Source organism: Gasterosteus aculeatus, chromosome 16, assembly GCF_964276395.1.
Source record: "Gasterosteus aculeatus chromosome 16, fGasAcu3.hap1.1, whole genome shotgun sequence".
In the NCBI taxonomy this organism is placed as follows: domain Eukaryota; kingdom Metazoa; phylum Chordata; class Actinopteri; order Perciformes; family Gasterosteidae; genus Gasterosteus; species Gasterosteus aculeatus.
In genome coordinates, this window is record NC_135704.1 from 2,833,038 (window position 1) to 2,851,974 (window position 18,937).

The 18,937-nt window shown below is 47.1% G+C and overlaps 3 protein-coding genes across 4 annotated transcripts; all 3 read right to left on the reverse strand.

The window, feature by feature from the left end:
• Positions 1-43: 43 nt before the first annotated feature.
• Positions 44-2,442, reverse strand: LOC120833560 (ras-related protein Rab-33B). Its single transcript, XM_040200748.2, has 2 exons — positions 2,015-2,442; positions 44-1,254 (listed from the first exon to the last, which is right to left on the reverse strand). The coding sequence occupies exons 1-2, from the start codon at positions 2,270-2,272 to the stop codon at positions 808-810; spliced, it is 705 nt and encodes a 234-aa protein (XP_040056682.1). The 5' UTR covers positions 2,273-2,442; the 3' UTR covers positions 44-807.
• A 368-nt stretch (positions 2,443-2,810) lies between these two features.
• Positions 2,811-6,907, reverse strand: kbtbd7 (kelch repeat and BTB (POZ) domain containing 7). Its single transcript, XM_040200742.2, has one exon. It carries the CDS (start codon positions 6,173-6,175, stop codon positions 4,301-4,303), a length of 1,875 nt encoding a protein of 624 aa, XP_040056676.2. The 5' UTR covers positions 6,176-6,907; the 3' UTR covers positions 2,811-4,300.
• Positions 6,908-8,160: 1,253 nt separating this feature from the next.
• slain1a (SLAIN motif family, member 1a) lies at positions 8,161-18,054 on the reverse strand. Of its 2 annotated transcripts, XM_040200744.2 has the most exons (9): positions 17,463-18,054; positions 15,338-15,474; positions 12,433-12,549; positions 11,719-11,814; positions 11,469-11,618; positions 10,245-10,586; positions 9,715-9,903; positions 9,228-9,555; positions 8,161-8,907 (listed from the first exon to the last, which is right to left on the reverse strand). In XM_040200744.2, exons 1-9 carry the CDS (start codon positions 17,885-17,887, stop codon positions 8,832-8,834), a joined length of 1,860 nt encoding a protein of 619 aa, XP_040056678.2. In that variant the 5' UTR covers positions 17,888-18,054; the 3' UTR covers positions 8,161-8,831. The 2 variants fall into 2 exon arrangements, with proteins under 2 accessions (XP_040056678.2, XP_040056679.2); XM_040200745.2 differs by lacking the exon at positions 9,715-9,903.
• Between the last annotated feature and the right edge of the window lie 883 nt (positions 18,055-18,937).

Genomic DNA, 18,937 nt, shown 5'->3' on the forward strand with positions numbered 1-18,937 from the left:
AAAACTACTCAGACACACCAGAGGCCTCAACCATTTGAAATCATTCACGATGAAACCACTTTTATTGATTTGAAACATTATCACAGATCTTCATACTTTTGGAAAGCGTTTGCATTTTTGTACACATGCAAAAATAAAGTATCAGTTAGTGATTTTATCCCATACCATCAACACCTTGCATTTGGCACAACATTTTCCAGAGACAGCTTGAGCATGTGTTCATGCTATTCAAGTAAAGCAATCAAGTAGTTAGTTACATTTTGTTACCGGGCAACAGAAGGAGCTGACAAAGCCGGTTATGTTCATATTTATATTTGAGAAATACACATTCAGCAACAGCAAAACTCACGCTGCCTTCATTTCTTAGAGGAACAGCAATGTCACTTTAAAACAACGTAAAAATGATTGCACATTTTTCTTTGAGTTTTAATTGACCTTTTTGGTCCATTTCTTTACACTGAAATGTTTCTGTGTTGAATGCTGCAGAGCCACAGGACAGCTGACAGCATATGTTTCCTCTACGTAATAATGTGCACTCTGCTCGGACTCTGCTCTCACAGATATTTAGCATACCGCCATTTCCACTCATGCTTTTCATTGAAATGTTAAATTAATAGTGTGCAACTTATACCCCCCCCCTACCGTCGCACGGCGTGCCTCGCATCAAGCAGGCATACGGGTAAAACCGATTCACGCCGCTCTGTGTCACGATCATAAGAGGCCTTTCTGACTTCAGTCACAGGACTTTCCTCGGCACCGTTATCGACCCACGAGGCTGCGATGACCTCACACAGGACGGAGGTGACCTCAGCACTGGCACGTCGGCGCTCCCGGCTCCCTCTGGTCCCACAGCTGCCCGGCGCTGCTCTCGCTCGGCTGCTTCAGTCGCAGCGGTTTGTGGCTCTTCAGTCTGTACGCCAGAGTCAGAAAGATGGCGTCCACGTGCTCCTTCTCAGCGGGCTCCTTGGCAGAGGTCTCGAACAGCGGGAAGTTGTAGCTGTCGGCGAGGCACTGCGCCGCCGTGGTGGGGACCTCCCGGCGGTCCCTCAGGTCGCACTTGTTGCCCACCATGATGCGGGGCACCAGGGGCCCCACGCTGTGCCGGCTGCACTCCTCGATCCAATCGGGGACGCTCTGGAAGGAGGAGAGGCTGGTCACGTCGTACACGAAGATGACGGCGTGGACGCTGCGGTAGTAGTGCTCCACCATGCTCTTCCTGAAACGCTCCTGGCCTGCCGTGTCCCAGACCTGCAGCTGAAAAGGATATTATTGTGACTTCAGGAGCCAGTGGCAACGAAAACCGTGCAATGCTCTGGCCCCCTACGCTCTGCTGAGTGTGTGGTGTTGTTTTAAATACCGGTTTAGACTGCCGTTTGGTTGCTGTTCTTGAAAATGATTTAATCTTTGTGTAGTCAGGGTTTTATTTTCGTTTTCTCTCCTCCTACGCGGTTCGTTACTTTTGTCTGTGAAAAGTGAACTGCAACAGATCGGTACGATATAGAGCCCGATTTGTATCTGATTGACTGAGAATGAACTGCCTGTTGAAGTAAAGGAAAGAGAGCAAACACGTGCTCTAGCTGTATTTTTGCACAGGCTGCACACAGGCTACGTAACACCGAGCCACACCTGGAGATGTGCAGCCTCACAAAAGTAAAGGAACCAAAACCACAGTTGTCTCTAATGAATGATGGCTGGAGATTGCCCTGATGTCTGTTATATGACCTTTGACGACCGCAAAGGAGCGCGAGGGAACAATGTGTCCGACCAGCAGAACAGGGATTGAGAATCACGCTATGAGATGTAACCGCGTTAGGCCTTTGCTGCTCTGCATGCACGCACAGCCTGCAGATATCTGGAAAGAAAACCGATCCCAGGTCAGCCTGCGTCCACATCCGAACCGGAGCCCAGGCAGCTGTATTGTGCAATAGGCGCGTGTGTGTGTGTGTGTGTTTGCGTGCCATCCTTTCCATACATGCAACGTCACGTGACAGCTTCCGCAGGTCACTCTTATCACCTTGATACTCTCTCCGTCAATATCCAGCGTCTTCTCTCGGAAATCGACCCCGATCGTCGCCTCCGGGTTGTTCAGGAAAGAGCCCCCGCAGAAGCGGTACGTCAAGCACGTCTTCCCCACGCTCGAGTCCCCGATGACGATTATCTTGAAGATGCGAGCGGACGCGGTGTCATGACCGCGGTGCGAAGGGACCTCCGAGGAGTCACTTTGACCGAAAACGGTGTCCAGTTGGTCCCCAGGTTTGTTTTCTATTGCCATCGCTCATCCTCTCGCGGTCTGGATGTGAGCGGCGCGGAAACATCGCGAGACAAAACGGCACCTGAGCCGAGCCACGTTCCTCTTTTATTTCCACCCCTTTACGTTTACCAAAATGATATTTATTTTAACGTATACTATATGTATCGGATTTCCTTTGATATTTCATGAATCATCTTACTAATTCTAGTTAATAAATAAATTAAGTTTTTCTTGTCTGGTCATTTCTATAATCTGGTAGACTATTCTGACAAACCAAGAAAACATGTACGTTCCAATTCATATCTAAGTCAGTTTCAGAATAAATAATAATAATTATAGAATAAATAATGGTCTGAAATCTTTCTATTCCATCCTGTGAAATATATCTTTAAAATAATTATAATTCTAATTAGTTTGTTGTAAATTATGAAATAGATGTAGTCACAGTTCCACCTCACGACAGTATAAATACTTCCATGCAACACTTTCTGAATAATGTATTGTGTCCTTTTTGTTGCATGTACACAACGTTAAGTAAAATGAGAAAAATACCCACAAATCCTTTTCTGAAACGTGTTTATTTGACACATGAACCAAAACCGTTTTATAATTCGGTCCTTGTGTGCTACTACTGACAATCACCCTTCACACGCACGCACGCACAAAAACGTAACACTTCAACTACCCAGCATACAAAAGGGACAACATTGAGAACTGCACTCTTTTACCAGTTTATTAGGAGCAGCTAATGGCTCACAACACCCCGTCATTAATCCAACCTTCATTAAGCCAAGCAGGTCGTAGTAACACAGGTCTGGATTACACTTGGTGATTTATGAGGCTGTAGTTTGCAATGTCCGAGATGTGATTCTAACATGTTGTTTACTATCTTCTATGACTGTTTCCACTAGAAACAGCTCTAATAAACTGGCGTGTGTGGGGAGGACGATGGCTTTGCTACAAACTGAAACATCAGAACCAAACAATACTTAAAAAAAACATGTGGAACATTTAAGATTACCGATCGTAAAATAGACGTAAAGTTCAACATCGTCGATAAGAAACACATACATAGGATCCATAAAACTGTTTGAAACAAGTGTAATTCAATGTTCACTCAAAGCACGTAATTTGTACTGCATTAGAAAAAGTAAATCATGGCATCGGACTTGTGCTGAAGCCTCAACCTGAGTGCGTGTACCATACGATGCACCTGCTGCGCATTGACTACATACATGTATAAAAAAAAAAAAAAAAGAAGACAGGAAGGTTTAAAGCCCTGTAAATGTCACGTTAAAGGAAGTATAAACATTAGGCACTCGCACAGCCAGGTATCCAAAAGAATTCACAGTCGCTCTTCTGCACCAATCACAAGCAGGGAGTGCTCATTAATTTACGCTAAATAAAGACTATATATATTTCAGTCACAAATGTCTTTATTACAGCCACTCGCATTAGTCTTCTGTAGCTCCAAACGCACCAGTCGCATTATGGACTAAGTGGAGACCAAACTGTAGTTCAACAATTTGCAGAATCACAGACCTTGTTTACAGACTTTTGGACTTCGTCACTGCAGGCAGAGCACAGGTACACACACGCACACGCACACGCACACACCTGGTTCAAATGTTTCTGCTTAAAGCTAATCCCCTTCATTTTGATTCCAAATCGTTCCTATGGTCCGGCATAGGAAACCGCCTGTACTGCTTTAATGAAAGTGAAATGATTAATCTCTATAGTGATCATTCACCCTGTTGCCCTTATCAATGTGCTACATTATGACCGTGGGCAGAGCTTTATTGTTGTCGGTTCGACTGGGCATCATTCTGTCCTTCAGGCTGGCAGCCCGTGATATGAAGGGAAACAACAAAAGCCTCGTCGGTTGGCATTTCTGAATGCTCATAATCTGGACAGGAGACGAGACACCGTCCATGCAAACTCAAGATTGTGACGGATTAGTGCTTCAGCTGTAAAGGGCGGGCTTATCTTCTCTCCTGGCAGACAGAACCCTGTTCAACCTACAACATCGTGAACAAACTTTCTCTCCGACTACCAGTTCTCGTCCGAGAACGAGCTCGAACTGCCGGAGTCCGAGTCGGCGTCCGTCAACCCGTCGAAGTCCCAGTCGGCGCTCGAGCCGCTGTCGTCGTCCTCCTCTGTAGAGAAGCTGTGCGCGGAGCCCAGGCACGTCGGGTACACGCGCGTCGAAACGCACACGGGCCCCAAGGTGGACACGTACACCGCCATGATGTTCTTCCAGGCGTCCCGGGCCGGGTCGTACTCGTGGATGAGGACCCGGTTCTTGTTGTGCTGCAGCAGAGTCTGAGTGAGCAGCAGCAGCTTGCTGTTGTGCTGGATCACCTGGTAATTGAGAGCGCGGCTGTCGATGGGGATGTCGCCCAGCCTCTTCCACTCCCCTCTGGCGGGGCTGTAGGCCTTCACCACCGGGATGTCGCACACACACACGATCTGGTCCTGGTACACGCAGGCCTTGTGGAGCTTGTCCCTCCTGAGCGAGCCGCAGTGGCGCCAGCGGTTCCTCTTGGAGTCGTAGCACAGCATCCTGCGTTTGTTCACCACGTACAGGTGGTCGTTCAGCGCCACCACCTGCATTTTCCCCAGAGAGTGAGGCAGAGGGGCCACGAACGTCCACTGGTCCCTCTGGACGCTGTAACACTCCACCTCCTTCAGCCTGGCGTCGGTCACGGGATTGCGCCCCCCCAGGAGGTACACGTGGCCGTTGAGGTATCCCATCCCTGAGTGTATCCTGCCCAGCGGCCTCTCTGCCAACTCCTGCCAGCTGTTGAGCACAGGGTTGTACAGCCAGAAGTGCTTGGAGAGGTGGGAGGCCAGGTACAGGTTGTTATCAGGCGCGGCGCAGGCGATCAGGGACTCCATGGTGGAGCGCTTGTAATCCTGACTGCTGAGGTCCTCTAGCGGAGGGGCCATGAAGTACAGGTCCTCCGAGTAAGGGTCGCAGCACATGATGTTGTCGTTGGGCAGGCCGAAGAAGAGGATCATCTCTTTGGCGCTCACACCCACCCGGTGTTTCGGCGCGTCCGGAGCCGCGGGGGGCGTCCCGCAGCTGTCCTCCGCCGACCCTTTGTAGAAAGACGCCAGGTATTTCTCGATCAAAGGCCTGGCCATGAGGCCCTCCAGGTAACACTTGTCCTTCTCCGTGAACAAATTCCAGCGCACGCACTTCAGCGCCAGCATGGCGTCGTCCCTTCTCAGCAGCGCGTTGGCCTCGATCCACTGCAGGGCGGCGGAGCACACCTTCCTCTCGCAGTCCACGTCCAAGGTGTCCAGGGACAGCATCTCCCTCAGCTGCGTCAGGTCCAGCTCGCTGAGCTCCCCTCCGCTGCACACCTGGCCGAAGTTCCTGGCAATGAAGGCCTGCGCGTTCCCCTTGAGTCCCGGGTTGCCGTACGTGTCTGCGAACTTCAGCACCCCCACGCAGTTGGAGAGGTCCAGCCTCCTCGTCATGAAGCCGGAGCAGGCTTTCCTGATGTACTCCAGCTGCAGCATGTTGGCCGCCGCGTACAGACGCTGCACGTTGCCCTCCGTGATGGTCACGCGGCCCGTGTAGCAGTAGTCGATGATGACGGACATGGACTCGGGGTCCACGCCGCGGATGACCACCCTCTCCTGCGCGCTCTCGTTCAGCCCCCCGGTGAACATGCTTTTGAAGTAAGGGCTGGCGGCGGCGAGCACGTTGCGGCTGCACAGGAAAAGCGGGTCAGCGTCGCCCGCGGCCGCCCCCCCGCCGTGCTCCGGCGGCTCCTCGTCACACTCGACCCGGATGGTGACGTCACCGAGCAGCCGGCAGTCGTACAGCAGTTTGAGCTCGTCCATCAGACCCCGCGCGTGATTGACGTCCTCCAGCACCTCGGGACCGCCGAAGCAACCCATCGCCGAAGCCATTGCTGCAACTTTGGTCAACAATTTGGTGTTTTACGTCGGGAAATCAAGTGTCAAATGTCGCGCCGCGATGCGGTTGACATGTTCAGCAACGCGAAAGCGCTCGTGCGTCTTTGCACGAAAACCGAACGTAGGGAGAGAAAAATACGTTACCAGCTGAACGGTTGCCCGTGTGTCCGCATGAGCCGACAGTTCTCGGGCCCCGACCGGTCATAATGATTCCGAGATAATCCGCATAGTATTGACAGAGAGTGACCGTGACAGTCGTGACAATTAGTCTTTGATTCGCCTGTCAATGCTGATATGTCTCCGGGGTGCGCGAGGCAGTCGAGCTCTAATGTCAAACGGTCTGTGGGGTCGACACTCAATCTCCCGGTAGAGCTTGTAAAAATAAAAGCCCGTTTGGTGTATGTTTTGCATGTGTTTTCTTTTATTCTGTCCGTATGCAATTCAATAAGTACTTGAAGGATTCTGATACAAGCAAGCCGTGCTTGCCACTTCCCAAAAAATGAATTTAGTATTTTTAAATGAAAATGTTTTTTATTTTTTATTTTACTTTGAAATGCATCTTTCCCGTTTTCCGCTCGAGGGGTTTTCATGCTCGTCACACAACCTTGCTAAGAAAGGCTTCGCCGCTTTGATTGGTTTGCCTAACTGGGTCGATTAATGTCTGGTTTATTGGGATTGATTCAAAATGATTCATGCAGGTCAGTATATGATGCATAATAACAATAATATTAACAGTTAATAATAACTACTATTAATTCTGATTAAAAAAAAACCTTATTTAAAAACACATGATTTATGAGAATAACCTTCTGGTCATATTAACAATCTCAGGAAAATGACTTTGTATTGAAGCATTAAGCATAAACACTAAAGTGAATACATTTAACCGTTTAACTTCCAAGTCCCCCCCCCACAGACACACACACTGTACCAGCCTCCTAACAAGGTCCACGCTTGGACCCTCCTCTCTGCAGATTTGGTGCAGAACCGCCCGGTTCTGTTGAAGTCAAGCTCATCGGAACCGTCCACTCGAAACCGAGCTGCCTGGACAACTCCTGCAACGTCTTCAAGTTGATGACGGCGTCCTAAAAGGCAAAACAAACGACAAATCAACTAAACATAATGGGTTCTAAAAAAGGATGTGTTGACTTCAATTCAGGTGTCAACAAATAAAATAAAGTAGAGATTATGTACCTCTTGGGCTTTGTTGGGCATTATTTCAAATTCCATAAAGTCAGCAGAGCAAGACAACCTCTGAATAACTTCTTAAACCTAATTCAATGAATTAGGTGATCTTGTGAATATTTCCTCACAAATATCAACGGTTGCTTTGTAAAAAACAATAAATGTACCTTCCTGGATTCCAGATAGCAGGCGCTCACCCCACAGTCGGCCAAAATGAGCGTGGTTTGAGTGTCACTGAGGAGATTCATCATCGACTCTCCACTCTGTTAAACATTAGCACCATCAGCCGCCTGAGGAGCCAACAAACTCTCTCTTGTGTATCTGCCATAATCTCCAGCATTCCAGTGTAGAGCACATCAACGCTTATCTGTAGCCTTCTTTGAAAGGAATGCTGTTTGCTTGAGGTGTCTCCACTGCTGTCATTGTTTAAAAACCTTGGACCATCTCATGGTCTTTAGTTCCTAAACTGTGTGAACCTGGACCTCAATGAACTTGCCTTGGCATTTCTATATATATGTATGTATAAGTAAACATCTTGACCCTTTAAGTCAAACTGTTAAGATAACCCAGTGATCAAAATACAAATCAAGGTAAGCTCTGCAAATGTACAGTGATACTTTTTAAGACCAGTGTTTTTTAATACAAATGATGCCTTTTAAAAATGCTCATCCACTCCAAAATGACATAAGCGATAAATAACACAATGGAATGTCAGCTTTCCGCTGTGTACGACGGAGTAACGATGCCATCTACCGCTGGGTGAAATAACCGCAGACCAACCTTGGACTCGGATATTTTTGAAATTCTTTTATTCACTTTAAAAACTCTCCTCTTTACAGTCGTATCATCCATAAAAAGCATCAGGGCTCTCTGTGCAACATCATTGCAGCTATTATGTTTATCAAAGATCATTACAAATCTCAGCTCTTATGTAAACAACAAGCAAAAGAAAAGATAATGTGTGCTCACTCAATTTAACCGATATCAGACTTCACTTAGGAAACTTTAATGTGTTAATCATAGTTCTGATCGAAAGTGCTGCGAGGTCCAGCCAATGAATACAATAAGAGATACACTACTTTTAACAGGCACAGGATGTAACAAAATCCCAGGTTCAACTTCACATCCAACACCACGGTCTGACAAGAAAATCAATAGTTGCTAAATTAGTCGTATAAAATAATTAAAAGCACGTACAAAAGCGTGGGTTGTCTTTTCCCTAAGCTTCAGTGTAACTATCAACAATGACAAAAAACAAAGACAGTTGACACGGAGTAAGTGATTATCAGAGTATTGCTCGGTTGTTCAGTGGCGTGTCAGTCTGTGTTTCAGCAGGTAGTGAGGTGGAGGTCCAGCCTGCTGGACCGGGACGCTTCTCAGTGCACCAGTGAAGAGCAGTGTCATTTGCCCAAGACCGGACCCTCCTGACAACGACCTCCCTCCTGCACATCCGTCCACTTTGGGTTCAGTAGCAGCCGTCTTTCCAGCTGCCGTCCCTCAGGGCCGTCAGGGCCGCCAGGCTCTTTGGAGGGGTCAGCAAACTGTAGACGGAGAGAAACGAGGCCGTTCAAAGAACTGACGAGGAGATGCATCGTCACCCTCAAGTATCCTCACCGTTATATATCTTCTTTTGGTTGACTGAGAGCGCGAAAACTAAAAAAATTAAATATAAAATGCTCTCAAATGTAAGACAAGCTTTAGCTTGTGATCAGCATGGTGTTTATTTTGTAAGATTTAGTGTCACTGCCTACTTTCGTTTACTTTTTTCCAGCGTGAACACATTGTTTTCTTAAAACCTGTTTTGAAATCAGCAGGCACCACCGGATTGGGCTTCTACCGTTTGGATGGAGAAATGTCAAACCTGCGTGTGGGTTGGGAGATTTTGCTCGCACGTGGAACTCCACTCATTCCCACAAAGGAGGCCGGGCGCGGCAGCGAGCTGCGCGTGACGGCCGGCTGGCTGCAGACGGCTTTCGGGGGCTGTTGCACCACGCCGCTGCTGGGCTTGAGAGGCTGCGGAGCTGCCGCGCTGCCGGGGATGGAGTGTAGACTGATGGAGGCGGACATGGAGGGGGGGCCCTGCTGCACCGTGGGACTCACGTAGGCCGTGGCTTTGAGCGGGTGTCGGGGAGTGGTGGGGAAGTTCCCCACGCTCAGGACCCGCTGGCTGAGCTGGCCTGGGGAGGGAACTGAACAGCAGGGGCACACGTCACAGGCGTTTTATCTATTGTGCATTCCAAACTTTGACCATTACCTTCGGGGAAACGGCGCTCAACGTTCGCGTATGAACAGAAACGAGCCGCTCACAGATCATTTCCATTCATTCGCTTGAATCAAAAGAGTCTTACTGGAGGACTGGAGTCGTGCAAGCCCACTGGAGGAGTCAAAGCTCTGGCTGCTTCGCAGGGAAGATACCGTTGGCAAGGAGGAGGGGCCGTGGGAGGGCGGGTTGACAGGGGAAGCCAGGCATGGGGTGCTGGGAACACTGGGCATGCTGGGAGCTCGGAGCAGGTTGGGCATGCTTCTCCGTAGCTTGTCTATGCAACCAGATGAGACATTGTAGGCGTCGGCCCGGAAAAGTATTTTTACAATTTCTTTTTGTACAAATTACACATCAGTAAGCTGGATGCAGGTGGACTTTGTTGGACAGAACCAGGCCAGCTGTTTACCATCTGTCTCCATCAATATGCTAAACTACGCTAACCTGCAGCTGGCTGTAGCCTCTTATTGCCCCTGATGCAGTTAAACCCCCAAAAGGCATCCCCAATTATAATAATGACAAGCTGTCATGTAACTGAGTACAACTGAGGATGGAGGTCATTTTGTGTTCGGCACCTTTGTACTCATCTAACTGCCGTGGTATTCGTGAAACACTCACCTGTGCTGCTCCTGTATGTCGTGTGTGCTTCCATGGTCAGGCTGAGCGGGGCCGAGTACTGGGAGTGTCCGCTGAGGGAGAACTGGGGTGCGATTGGGCCGCGTCTGCAGTCTCTGATACTGGAGAAGGTGTGAGAGTGGGGCAGGCCGCCGCGCTGCATAGAGCCTGCGCCAAACAGACGAGGCTGCGGAGGCGGCAGCTGGTCGTAACCCTCGTCCTCCTCCTCCTCGTCCTCCTCGTCCAGATCCATCTCGCTGCGCCGGAGGGAGTGCAAGGAGAAGCTGGATCTGCGCCGGCTGGCTGTGGCCGTGTTCGAGGTGGAGGCGTAGTCCTGGCGGAGACCTGCAGCGGGGACGGATGGACGCTTTGATCCGCGGAAAGCCAAAACTTGACCCCCATTTAGTGCGTGAGGCCTTTCCTTTTACAGGCCGCCCCTCCTCCATTATGCGGTAATTCAACCGGTACTCTGTCTAATGCCTTTACTCGGAAATCTCCTGCATTATGTACAACACACAGAATGATATTACAGCCAGTTCCACTACTGCCAGATCAAACATCTTAGCCAGAGGTCAGTAGGGTAACACGTTGATCTATTTCCGTCCTCTCAGAAGGCCTTGAATCAGGGTTTATATTATTCCTCCTGCCTCCAGTGTAATCCATGCAGATGGGTTGGGTGTAAGCCGGCTGGTTTTGGAAATATCCTCCATAGACATCTTCCTTTTCTCTAATTTAGTGGTATTGTACGGAAAAGCGGTTTGTTATTTTGCCGCTTGCCATTTAGTCCCATCATCTCTACGGCTGATTCCTCCAGAACCACGCAACTCACGTCAAGACAATCTTTACAGATAAAGATAAAGAGATAAAAGATAAAGCCGCAATTTCTAAATTACAGTGGATGTGAGTAATGTGTGGATGGGCGCCCTTCTCCTCCCCCCCTATTAGCACATAGTATTTTGCACTGTCTATATTGATGAATGGCACTATAGGAGTATATGATAATCAAGAATTTAGGATTTGATGGTTAACTGTCCCATGACTATAAAAGGAGACAACTGTAAATGTGTGTGCAAACGTATGTTTACGTGGATTCTGAAGTTCGAAACCACGGCTACAAAAACTGTTATGAACAAGTTTCATACACGGGATTCTTCAGCCGTGTTTCATGATGTTTTGTTTTCAATGACAATAGTTTGATCCGCGAGACATTTCAGACAGTCGACTCACTCTGCTCCTGAAGTCGGGCCATGACCTCCACGTCCATCATGTCCTGCAGTTTGTAGCTCATTGAGATGGAGTCGTCCTCCAGCTCTGACGCACCCGCCTCACTGTCCAGGGAAGACTGGGGGCTGATGGCTGCGTGTCGGCGGCCCACGTCTGAAATCATACGGGGGAGCCACATCTGTAGCACGGCGGTACCTCACTCGACTGCATGTGAAAGAATTGAGTATTGAGTGGCGGAGGAGTGAGGTCTTACTGTGGAGAGTGGCGTTTGACAGGAAGGTGGGCGCTCGGTCACTGAGGCCGGCCCTGAGAGGCTGCAGAAAAGACTGAGCGCATGAGGGCAATGGAGCTGAGGAGGAGAGAAATCCACATCCAATCATTAACATGCAAATCAAAGCTCCAGTCACTCACATGTGTGTCTATAATGTCTAAAATATATATACATCTTTTTTTTGGTGGGGTTTGAGCTGCTCTCCATCTGTCTGAGGGACTGACCTGATAATCTCCAGTAATCTGACTGTAAACTGCAAGTAGCGGGTTGTTTAAGAATCTGGGTTATGTTCACACAGCGAGCTCCAGAAGTATTTAGGAAGCAACATGCGCTTTTGGCTCCGTATTCTTATTACTTTTTGAAAAGGAGCAATTAAGTTAATTGCACATCATATTTGCATTTGCACATCCTATGATTTGGTTATTTGCTATAACGAGAGGCAGACTTGGGTGACCTCGCTGGCAGTAGACAGCTGGCTGGGGAAAAGGAAAAGCACCACTGTTCCCATTCTGGTTGTACTGGCCAGTATCTCAGGGGAACTGTGTGAATGTGGAGGAGCACAGCCAGAGTAGGAGCTGTGTGAGGGATGCACAAGGGCACAGCAGGGTTTTCAACTAAATGCTAACATGCTCGTACCGAACAGGCTCTTCTGTGGCTAGCGGAGCTATGTGCCCGTATCGTGTGTGTCCGTGTTACCTGGGGCCTCGGTCGGGGCAGCGGGCTTTGTGTAAGGCAGCACGGGGCAGCTGAGGGAGGACAGTCCCTCTATGCAGCTGTATGAACGGACCGAGGAGCGTCCTCGCCAGCGCTTAGCTGCACACAAAGATTGTAGCGATGGACACGTTAGGCCGATTGCTTTACCTGGCAACGCGCACACATGGAGTATATTGATTCTGACACGCTCTGGCCAACATGTTAATCTGCTTTTACAGATCAGTATTGATGTTTCAAATGATCGGGTCGCGGCCCGGAAAGACCAGGCTGATACGGTAAGACGAGGTTTAGCTTCCACTGCGGCTTATTGGGCTAAACCGCAGGTCTTTTTAGGATAAGCAGGGATTGTGCATGAAGGCTACATCACATTCAGAATGAGTGTGAAGGAGATCTACTTCTGGGGATGTGGAGGTTACAGTTCTACTGCTTCACAATGTTCCTGCCTTATTAACAGCGTCATAACACAATGTTTAGAAGCTGTAGCTAGTGGCTTTAATAATGATTTAAACATAACGTATTAGGTTTAAAGATTAGTAATAAACCACTCATATGGAAAGCTTGACACCAATAGATTTTGGGTTGATAGGCTCAATATTGTATTTACGAATGGCCTAATAATGTTCCATTAAGCCCTATTAAATGGCACTGTTGCTAATCCTAATGCCTCTTTAGAAGGTGGTATTTGTTTTTTTCACCAATAAATGTCTGCGTTTGGCTTGAAATGACATGACATTAGACGATGTGGCCCATGTGACAGCAGAGTTCACCCCCCTGCTGGTTGTTATTCAGAGAGGCACACACCTGACGGAGTGGAGTCCACTGCTAATGGACGACACCAACACTCACAGCAAGTTACATAAAACAACAGCTACTGGAGCTCGGAGACAAGGAGGTATTCATGAGCCAGAGGAGGAGAGCCAACCTTCACTGAATGCAGCTTCTAGTGAAAGAAGAGGACCTTGAACCGCACACACACACACACACACACACACACACACACACACACACACACACACACACACCACAAGCCCACTAATGAACATCCAAACAGATCCTAACAAATCGGCCTCATTAAATAACAGTCTGGACACAACGTGGGAGGGACAGATCGGTGAAAAGTCTTCTTAGAATATAAAAAAATCAAAGCGCACACACACGTACACGGGCCAGTTCCCACAGCGTACATTCATGCATCACGTCAAGTCCCCCGTACCGGCTGTTTGCCGAGCAAATCACCCTCGAAACCCCAGTTTATGTAAGCATGGTTTCTATGGTGACCATATCCGTGCATGAGTGTGGAGGATGTAAAGACTCAAATCTAAAAAACGGTATCAGGCAGCAAATGTCATTCAGTGGCACACTAGGATATTGAAGTATCTTGGTTTTGTACTATGTGCATATGAATATGATGATGTCCTATGCAGGTCTGCAATGAGCGCAGGGGCGTCCTCTGCTTGAGTTGTGTTTTTTTAGGCAGAAATACACAAGGACAACGTTACACTGTAACAAATTGCTGTAAATTTACGGTGCATTTCTAACGGTATCTTACAGTATGTCATAATAACTGTAACATACAGTTAAATTTCCATCCCTTGCTTGTAAATTAACGGCCAATGTCATGAATAAACAGTTAAAGCTGTCAATTTACAATAATAGCAGACTACCGTAATTCAACTGCATGTTACATATATTTTATGAAGTGGTGGAAATACACATACAAGTGCAGTGAATCACAATCTATCTACATCTACAAATTACAGTTAATTCACAGTAAAAAAAATTCAAGTTTACGGTAACATACAGTAATCCACTTAACGGTAACATAGTGTAAAAAACGTTTACGGTATTATAATAACGGTAAAATAACGGTAAATTCCTGGCGTCCTTGCTGCCAGTAAAATACCGTTAATTTACGGTGAAATTTTTTAGAGTGTATGTAACACTCGTCTACATAATGAAATGTAATTGAGAAGCTGTAATGTAGTATTTTAACTCAGGTCTTCCATAACTGATGATGACACAGAAACTTAATCCAGCTAAAAAAATCTGCATCATCTTCAACAAGCAAGGCGACTCTGTTTATACGGAAATGACAGATTTATGGGATGCGGATGAGCCAAAGAGATTTAAAGGAATAGTTCCAACTTTTAGATAATTTGCTAAAAATGTGCATGAACTCTCTTACTGTGAGTTTGATGAAAAGATAGATGCCAGTACCATGTTTGTAAATGGACTACCGAGCTAAAGCCAGTAGTCATTAGCTTAGCTTAACATAAATTCCCAAAACAGCAGAGAGCAGCTATAGCCTGGCTCTGTTTGATGGAAACAAAATCAACCAACTAGCACCTCGAAAGCCACAAAAACCAAACAGTGTAAACATGAGAAGTTGTGGCTGTAAGGTCAATTTTGTGGACTGTTTATTTTCTTTCCTTCTTTTACCTCTGTGTCCATATGTTATGCTGAGCTAAGCTAACCAGATACTGGCGCCCACGTTTTGAACTGCAGGGTGTAATCATTCCTCTTCTTCTTCTTGGGTAGATGTATCACCAGAGAAGCAAATCTCTGGAAGTGCTCTTAATTGTTCTCTGGCAATAGTGAAACGTGTAAAGGGGAGAGGTTCCAACTCCCACAGAAGATAATCACTCGGTGGGAAGTCAAATGAGGTACTTAAAAAGCCATAAATGTGAAGAGAGCAAGTTAAATGGTTGGAAGCAATTGAGCAGGGAATTGCTTTCACGGCTCGGGAGCTAAAATCCTGTTGCACGTGGAGATGCTTTGTGCGTGAAGCGTGTTATAGCTTATGGTCGCATGTCGGCAGCTGGAGAGACAGATGTCCAGATGTGGCAGCAACTGAAGGCCATTAATCTGAGTGATAAATACTCTGTACCTTGGTCCAGCCTGTGGCAGAGGGTCATCTTGGCCAGCTCCACCTCGGGCCCCGGGTGGTCCAGTACCTGCCTGCACCACTGGAGAGGGCTGAGGAGACACTCGCCCATAAACTTGGCTTTGGGACTCACGTACAGCCTGTAACGACACATCAAGACCCACAATTCAGCCCTGGCACTTTTACAGCAAGGCTCATATTGGTACTGTTTGAAGAGGACTGAGGGTAAATAAACTAGAGCCTGGAGATCTGTAGGAACGCGTTTCACGCGGCAATAGCTCTCGGGCGAAGCCAAAGCATCACTTTGCGATGTTAAAAACTGTGGCTGTGTAAAAGGAGCAATCTTCTTAGTCTTGATGTGGAAATAGACCTAAAAGATCAACATCTCCACAAATAGCAATTGGCGTTTTACTGGCTGCAGCAAAGCGGCAGTGCATAATAAAACCTCAAATGGTGACAGCCTGATTTGGTGCAGTGATGTAAAGGATGTGACTACTAGCTACACATAAGACGATAGTATGTCCACCCCCGTGAGTTGTAGAAGCCTGAAGCACAGAAACAATCAATCAATGAACAGATTAGACTTTAACCACAGGATTAATCGTCTAATTTGCATAATATATTAATCATTGCAATTGTTTTTTTAAACCAAAAATATCAAATGTCCTATGCAATTAACTGTCATAAATGAGAGTTAACAAATAATTGTGGGGTTAGGGCTTCGGAAAAATGAGTTTGAAGATGCCCCATGGCGTTATACTTAATATCCTGTCATCTTACACACCAAACGGTGAAACAATTAAATAATTGATGTATAATATAGTATATTATACACTAGTCCTAGGTCCTTTGCCACATAACAAAACAAAAGAAAGAGAAATTGTGTAACCTGGATGTTATCAGAGACCTGCTATCAAGTATTTGACGGCTGAACAAAGAAGAGAAAAAAAAGCCTACAATCTAATTCTGAATTGTACTTATACTGACGTGACAGTTAAACACATTCTAATCCCAATATGTACGTGTGTATTACTATAATACACTGGCATGAAAGATCAATAATTTAACATGATAATTTATCATCTCTCACATCGTGATAAAATCATATCGACATATCGTGATAAACCATAATATTGTCTACATGGAATAAAACAAGCACGTAGTAACTTACATTTCTAAGACAATCTGAATTAATTGATTCACTATGTATTTGTGCGCATGAACGTTGATAAACAATTGAGTCAATGCATAGCGGAAAATATTTATATGAATTATATTTATACATATGCAGCACCAGTCAAGGTTTGGACAATTGAATGAAAAAACTTTGCACATTGTTTATACATTTTTTCTTTCTTCACAACTGTTCCTTGCATTTTCCCCCTAAAGTTCATAAGTTAGAGTACTTTTGAGCTGTATAAAACAGAAAACTATTTATATTTGTGTACAGTAGAAGTCAAACGTTTTTGACTGTATATATATATTGTGTATAGTGAAATATATCATTATAGAGTTATAATGACCAGTATCGTAATATAAGATTTTGGTTTGCACTAACTGCCCGGACCCTGATAACTAGGCCCCGGTTCTACCCTGGCTCCATCGGGCCCGTTAGAGGGAGGGAGCGCAGCTACACACTGCTGCTGCATTCGGGCGGCTGCTCCACTTTCCACACCGTCACACCGGCCGCATCCCGCCGCGGAGCCGGTGGGCTGGTCGGCGTGTGAGTGGCGGTGCAGCCCGGGGCTGAGCGCGCCGCACAAAGCCGCGCTGTGTGATCGCAGACTCAAGCGGGTTATTGTTTTCTAGTTCCATCCCGGTGCTGTCTTGCGCAGAAGAGACACCTATGCTGCGCGCACAGTGCATTCTGGGATGCCCCCTTGCTTGTGTCAAATCAGTGTTTGTTCATTTGTTTAACTCCTTAAAATAAAATAAAGTCTCTATTTGAGCCGCAGTCTGCGAAGCAGCTCCTGCAGGAGAGGGATCGATCGTCGGATCGATGAGGGGATGCACGGGAGGATGGCATTAAATATCATGTAAAAACAAAATGTGGCCGGCAGACGGACGGCCGTGTGGCCCGCGGAGCATCTTCGGGAGTAAACAACAGAGTAATAAACAGAGCGGTTACCAGCTATCGGGCTGCCCGATGGGGAGCGCGGCGTCCAGGTCCAAAACATCCACCTCATCCATGACGGTGGCGGTGTCCTCCTCAGCGGCGCCAAGACACGCGGAGCTCGGCTGAAAATACGCGAAGGGCTCCTCGGTCGCTCCGGGGGCCCCGGGGGGACTCGGGGTGCCATATTGTCCGGGGACGTGGTCGCTCGCGCACGCGTTACCGCCGCGCAGACCCGACAGCGAGGTCTGGAGATGAGGAGGGCCGACGGGGCGAGCGTGCGCCGCGTTCGCCCTGGTCCGCAATTGTTCGTTCTGCCGCTCCAATTTCCGCACCAATTCCTGCAGCTTGAGCACCTCGAGCTCCGCGCTGGACGTCTTGTTGCTGTTGTTGCCGTTGACGTCTGCCATCGCGCGCGGGTTCAACACCTCTGCCTCCATTTGGCAGACGGCTCATGGAGAAGCGGCGGAGGAAGCGGAGAGGGTGTCCAGACTCCCCCCGTTCAAAGCCGCTGCTGCACGCGGGCGCGCTCGCAGACACGCGCGCTCGCACTCGTACACGCGGGCGCAACGATGCCGCTGCTGGGATGAGAGCGCAGCCTCCGTCTGATTGGTCAGAAGCGTGGAGTTCAACTCCCATCGCACCACTGCTGAGGAAGTGCACGCACACAAACACACACACACACACACACACACACACACACACACACACACACACACACACACACACACACACACACACAGGCACAATCACTGTGAACCCCTTTCTGTCGTTTTCCTTTGTTTTGGTGTTTTATGTATTAAGCATCTTTTTAGAGCTTTCAATAAAAAAATGACTAAAATGATTTAAATTAGCAGCATGAACAGTAACGTATAAGTGTAATCGTGAAAATGACATATTCACATATTGTTTTGGACTGCCAGATATCATTTGAATAGCACGTCACACCAACATAATCCCACACTCTTCACTAACTAACAATTTAATTGTATCCGTCCGACCCCCCCAGCTCCACCCCCCATGAATGATTGTGTAAGTGCTCTTTCAAGGACATTTATATGTAGTTTAAAATAATTTACTCAACTACCCAAAAGGTGGTTTGCCTTACACAGCAGATTTCAGAGAGTTAAATTGACTCTTTGATTAAATTTTAACTCTAAGATGGTGTTTATATTGTCTCCATCTTGTCAGTGTTAAATCCACACAAAACTCAGAATAAGTGTTAAAAATAAATCTGCTCAATGTTAAATAGACTGTGCGTTAAACCCACCACCCAGAAGTGTGACACTGTACGGTTACATTTCAAACCTATCAAAGAGTTAATTTAACTCTAGTGTCACGAGTGAATCTGATCAGTGTTAAATACAAAATAAATACACTCTGTAGAGTTAAAAACCCAAGTCCTTGACACTGGATAATGACTCCAGCTCCTTCGTATATGACTCTATAACATTATTTTAACTTTTGCTGCGTCTAAAACATGACACCAA

Excerpts from the sequence above, each read along its gene's own strand:
- LOC120833560 (XM_040200748.2), bottom strand. The coding sequence starts at position 2,272 with ATGGCAATAGAAAACAAACCTGGGGACCAACTGGACACCGTTTTCGGT. Across the intron at positions 1,255-2,014 it reads TTGACGGAGAGAGTATCAAG|CTGCAGGTCTGGGACACGGC; the intron begins GTGATAAGAGTG and ends TATCCTTTTCAG.
- kbtbd7 (XM_040200742.2), bottom strand. The coding sequence starts at position 6,175 with ATGGCTTCGGCGATGGGTTGCTTCGGCGGTCCCGAGGTGCTGGAGGAC.
- slain1a (XM_040200744.2), bottom strand. The coding sequence starts at position 17,887 with ATGGAGGCAGAGGTGTTGAACCCGCGCGCGATGGCAGACGTCAACGGC. Across the intron at positions 12,550-15,337 it reads CTGCCACAGGCTGGACCAAG|CTAAGCGCTGGCGAGGACGC; the intron begins GTACAGAGTATT and ends CTTTGTGTGCAG. Across the intron at positions 8,908-9,227 it reads ATCTCCCAACCCACACGCAG|TTTGCTGACCCCTCCAAAGA; the intron begins GTTTGACATTTC and ends CTCCGTCTACAG.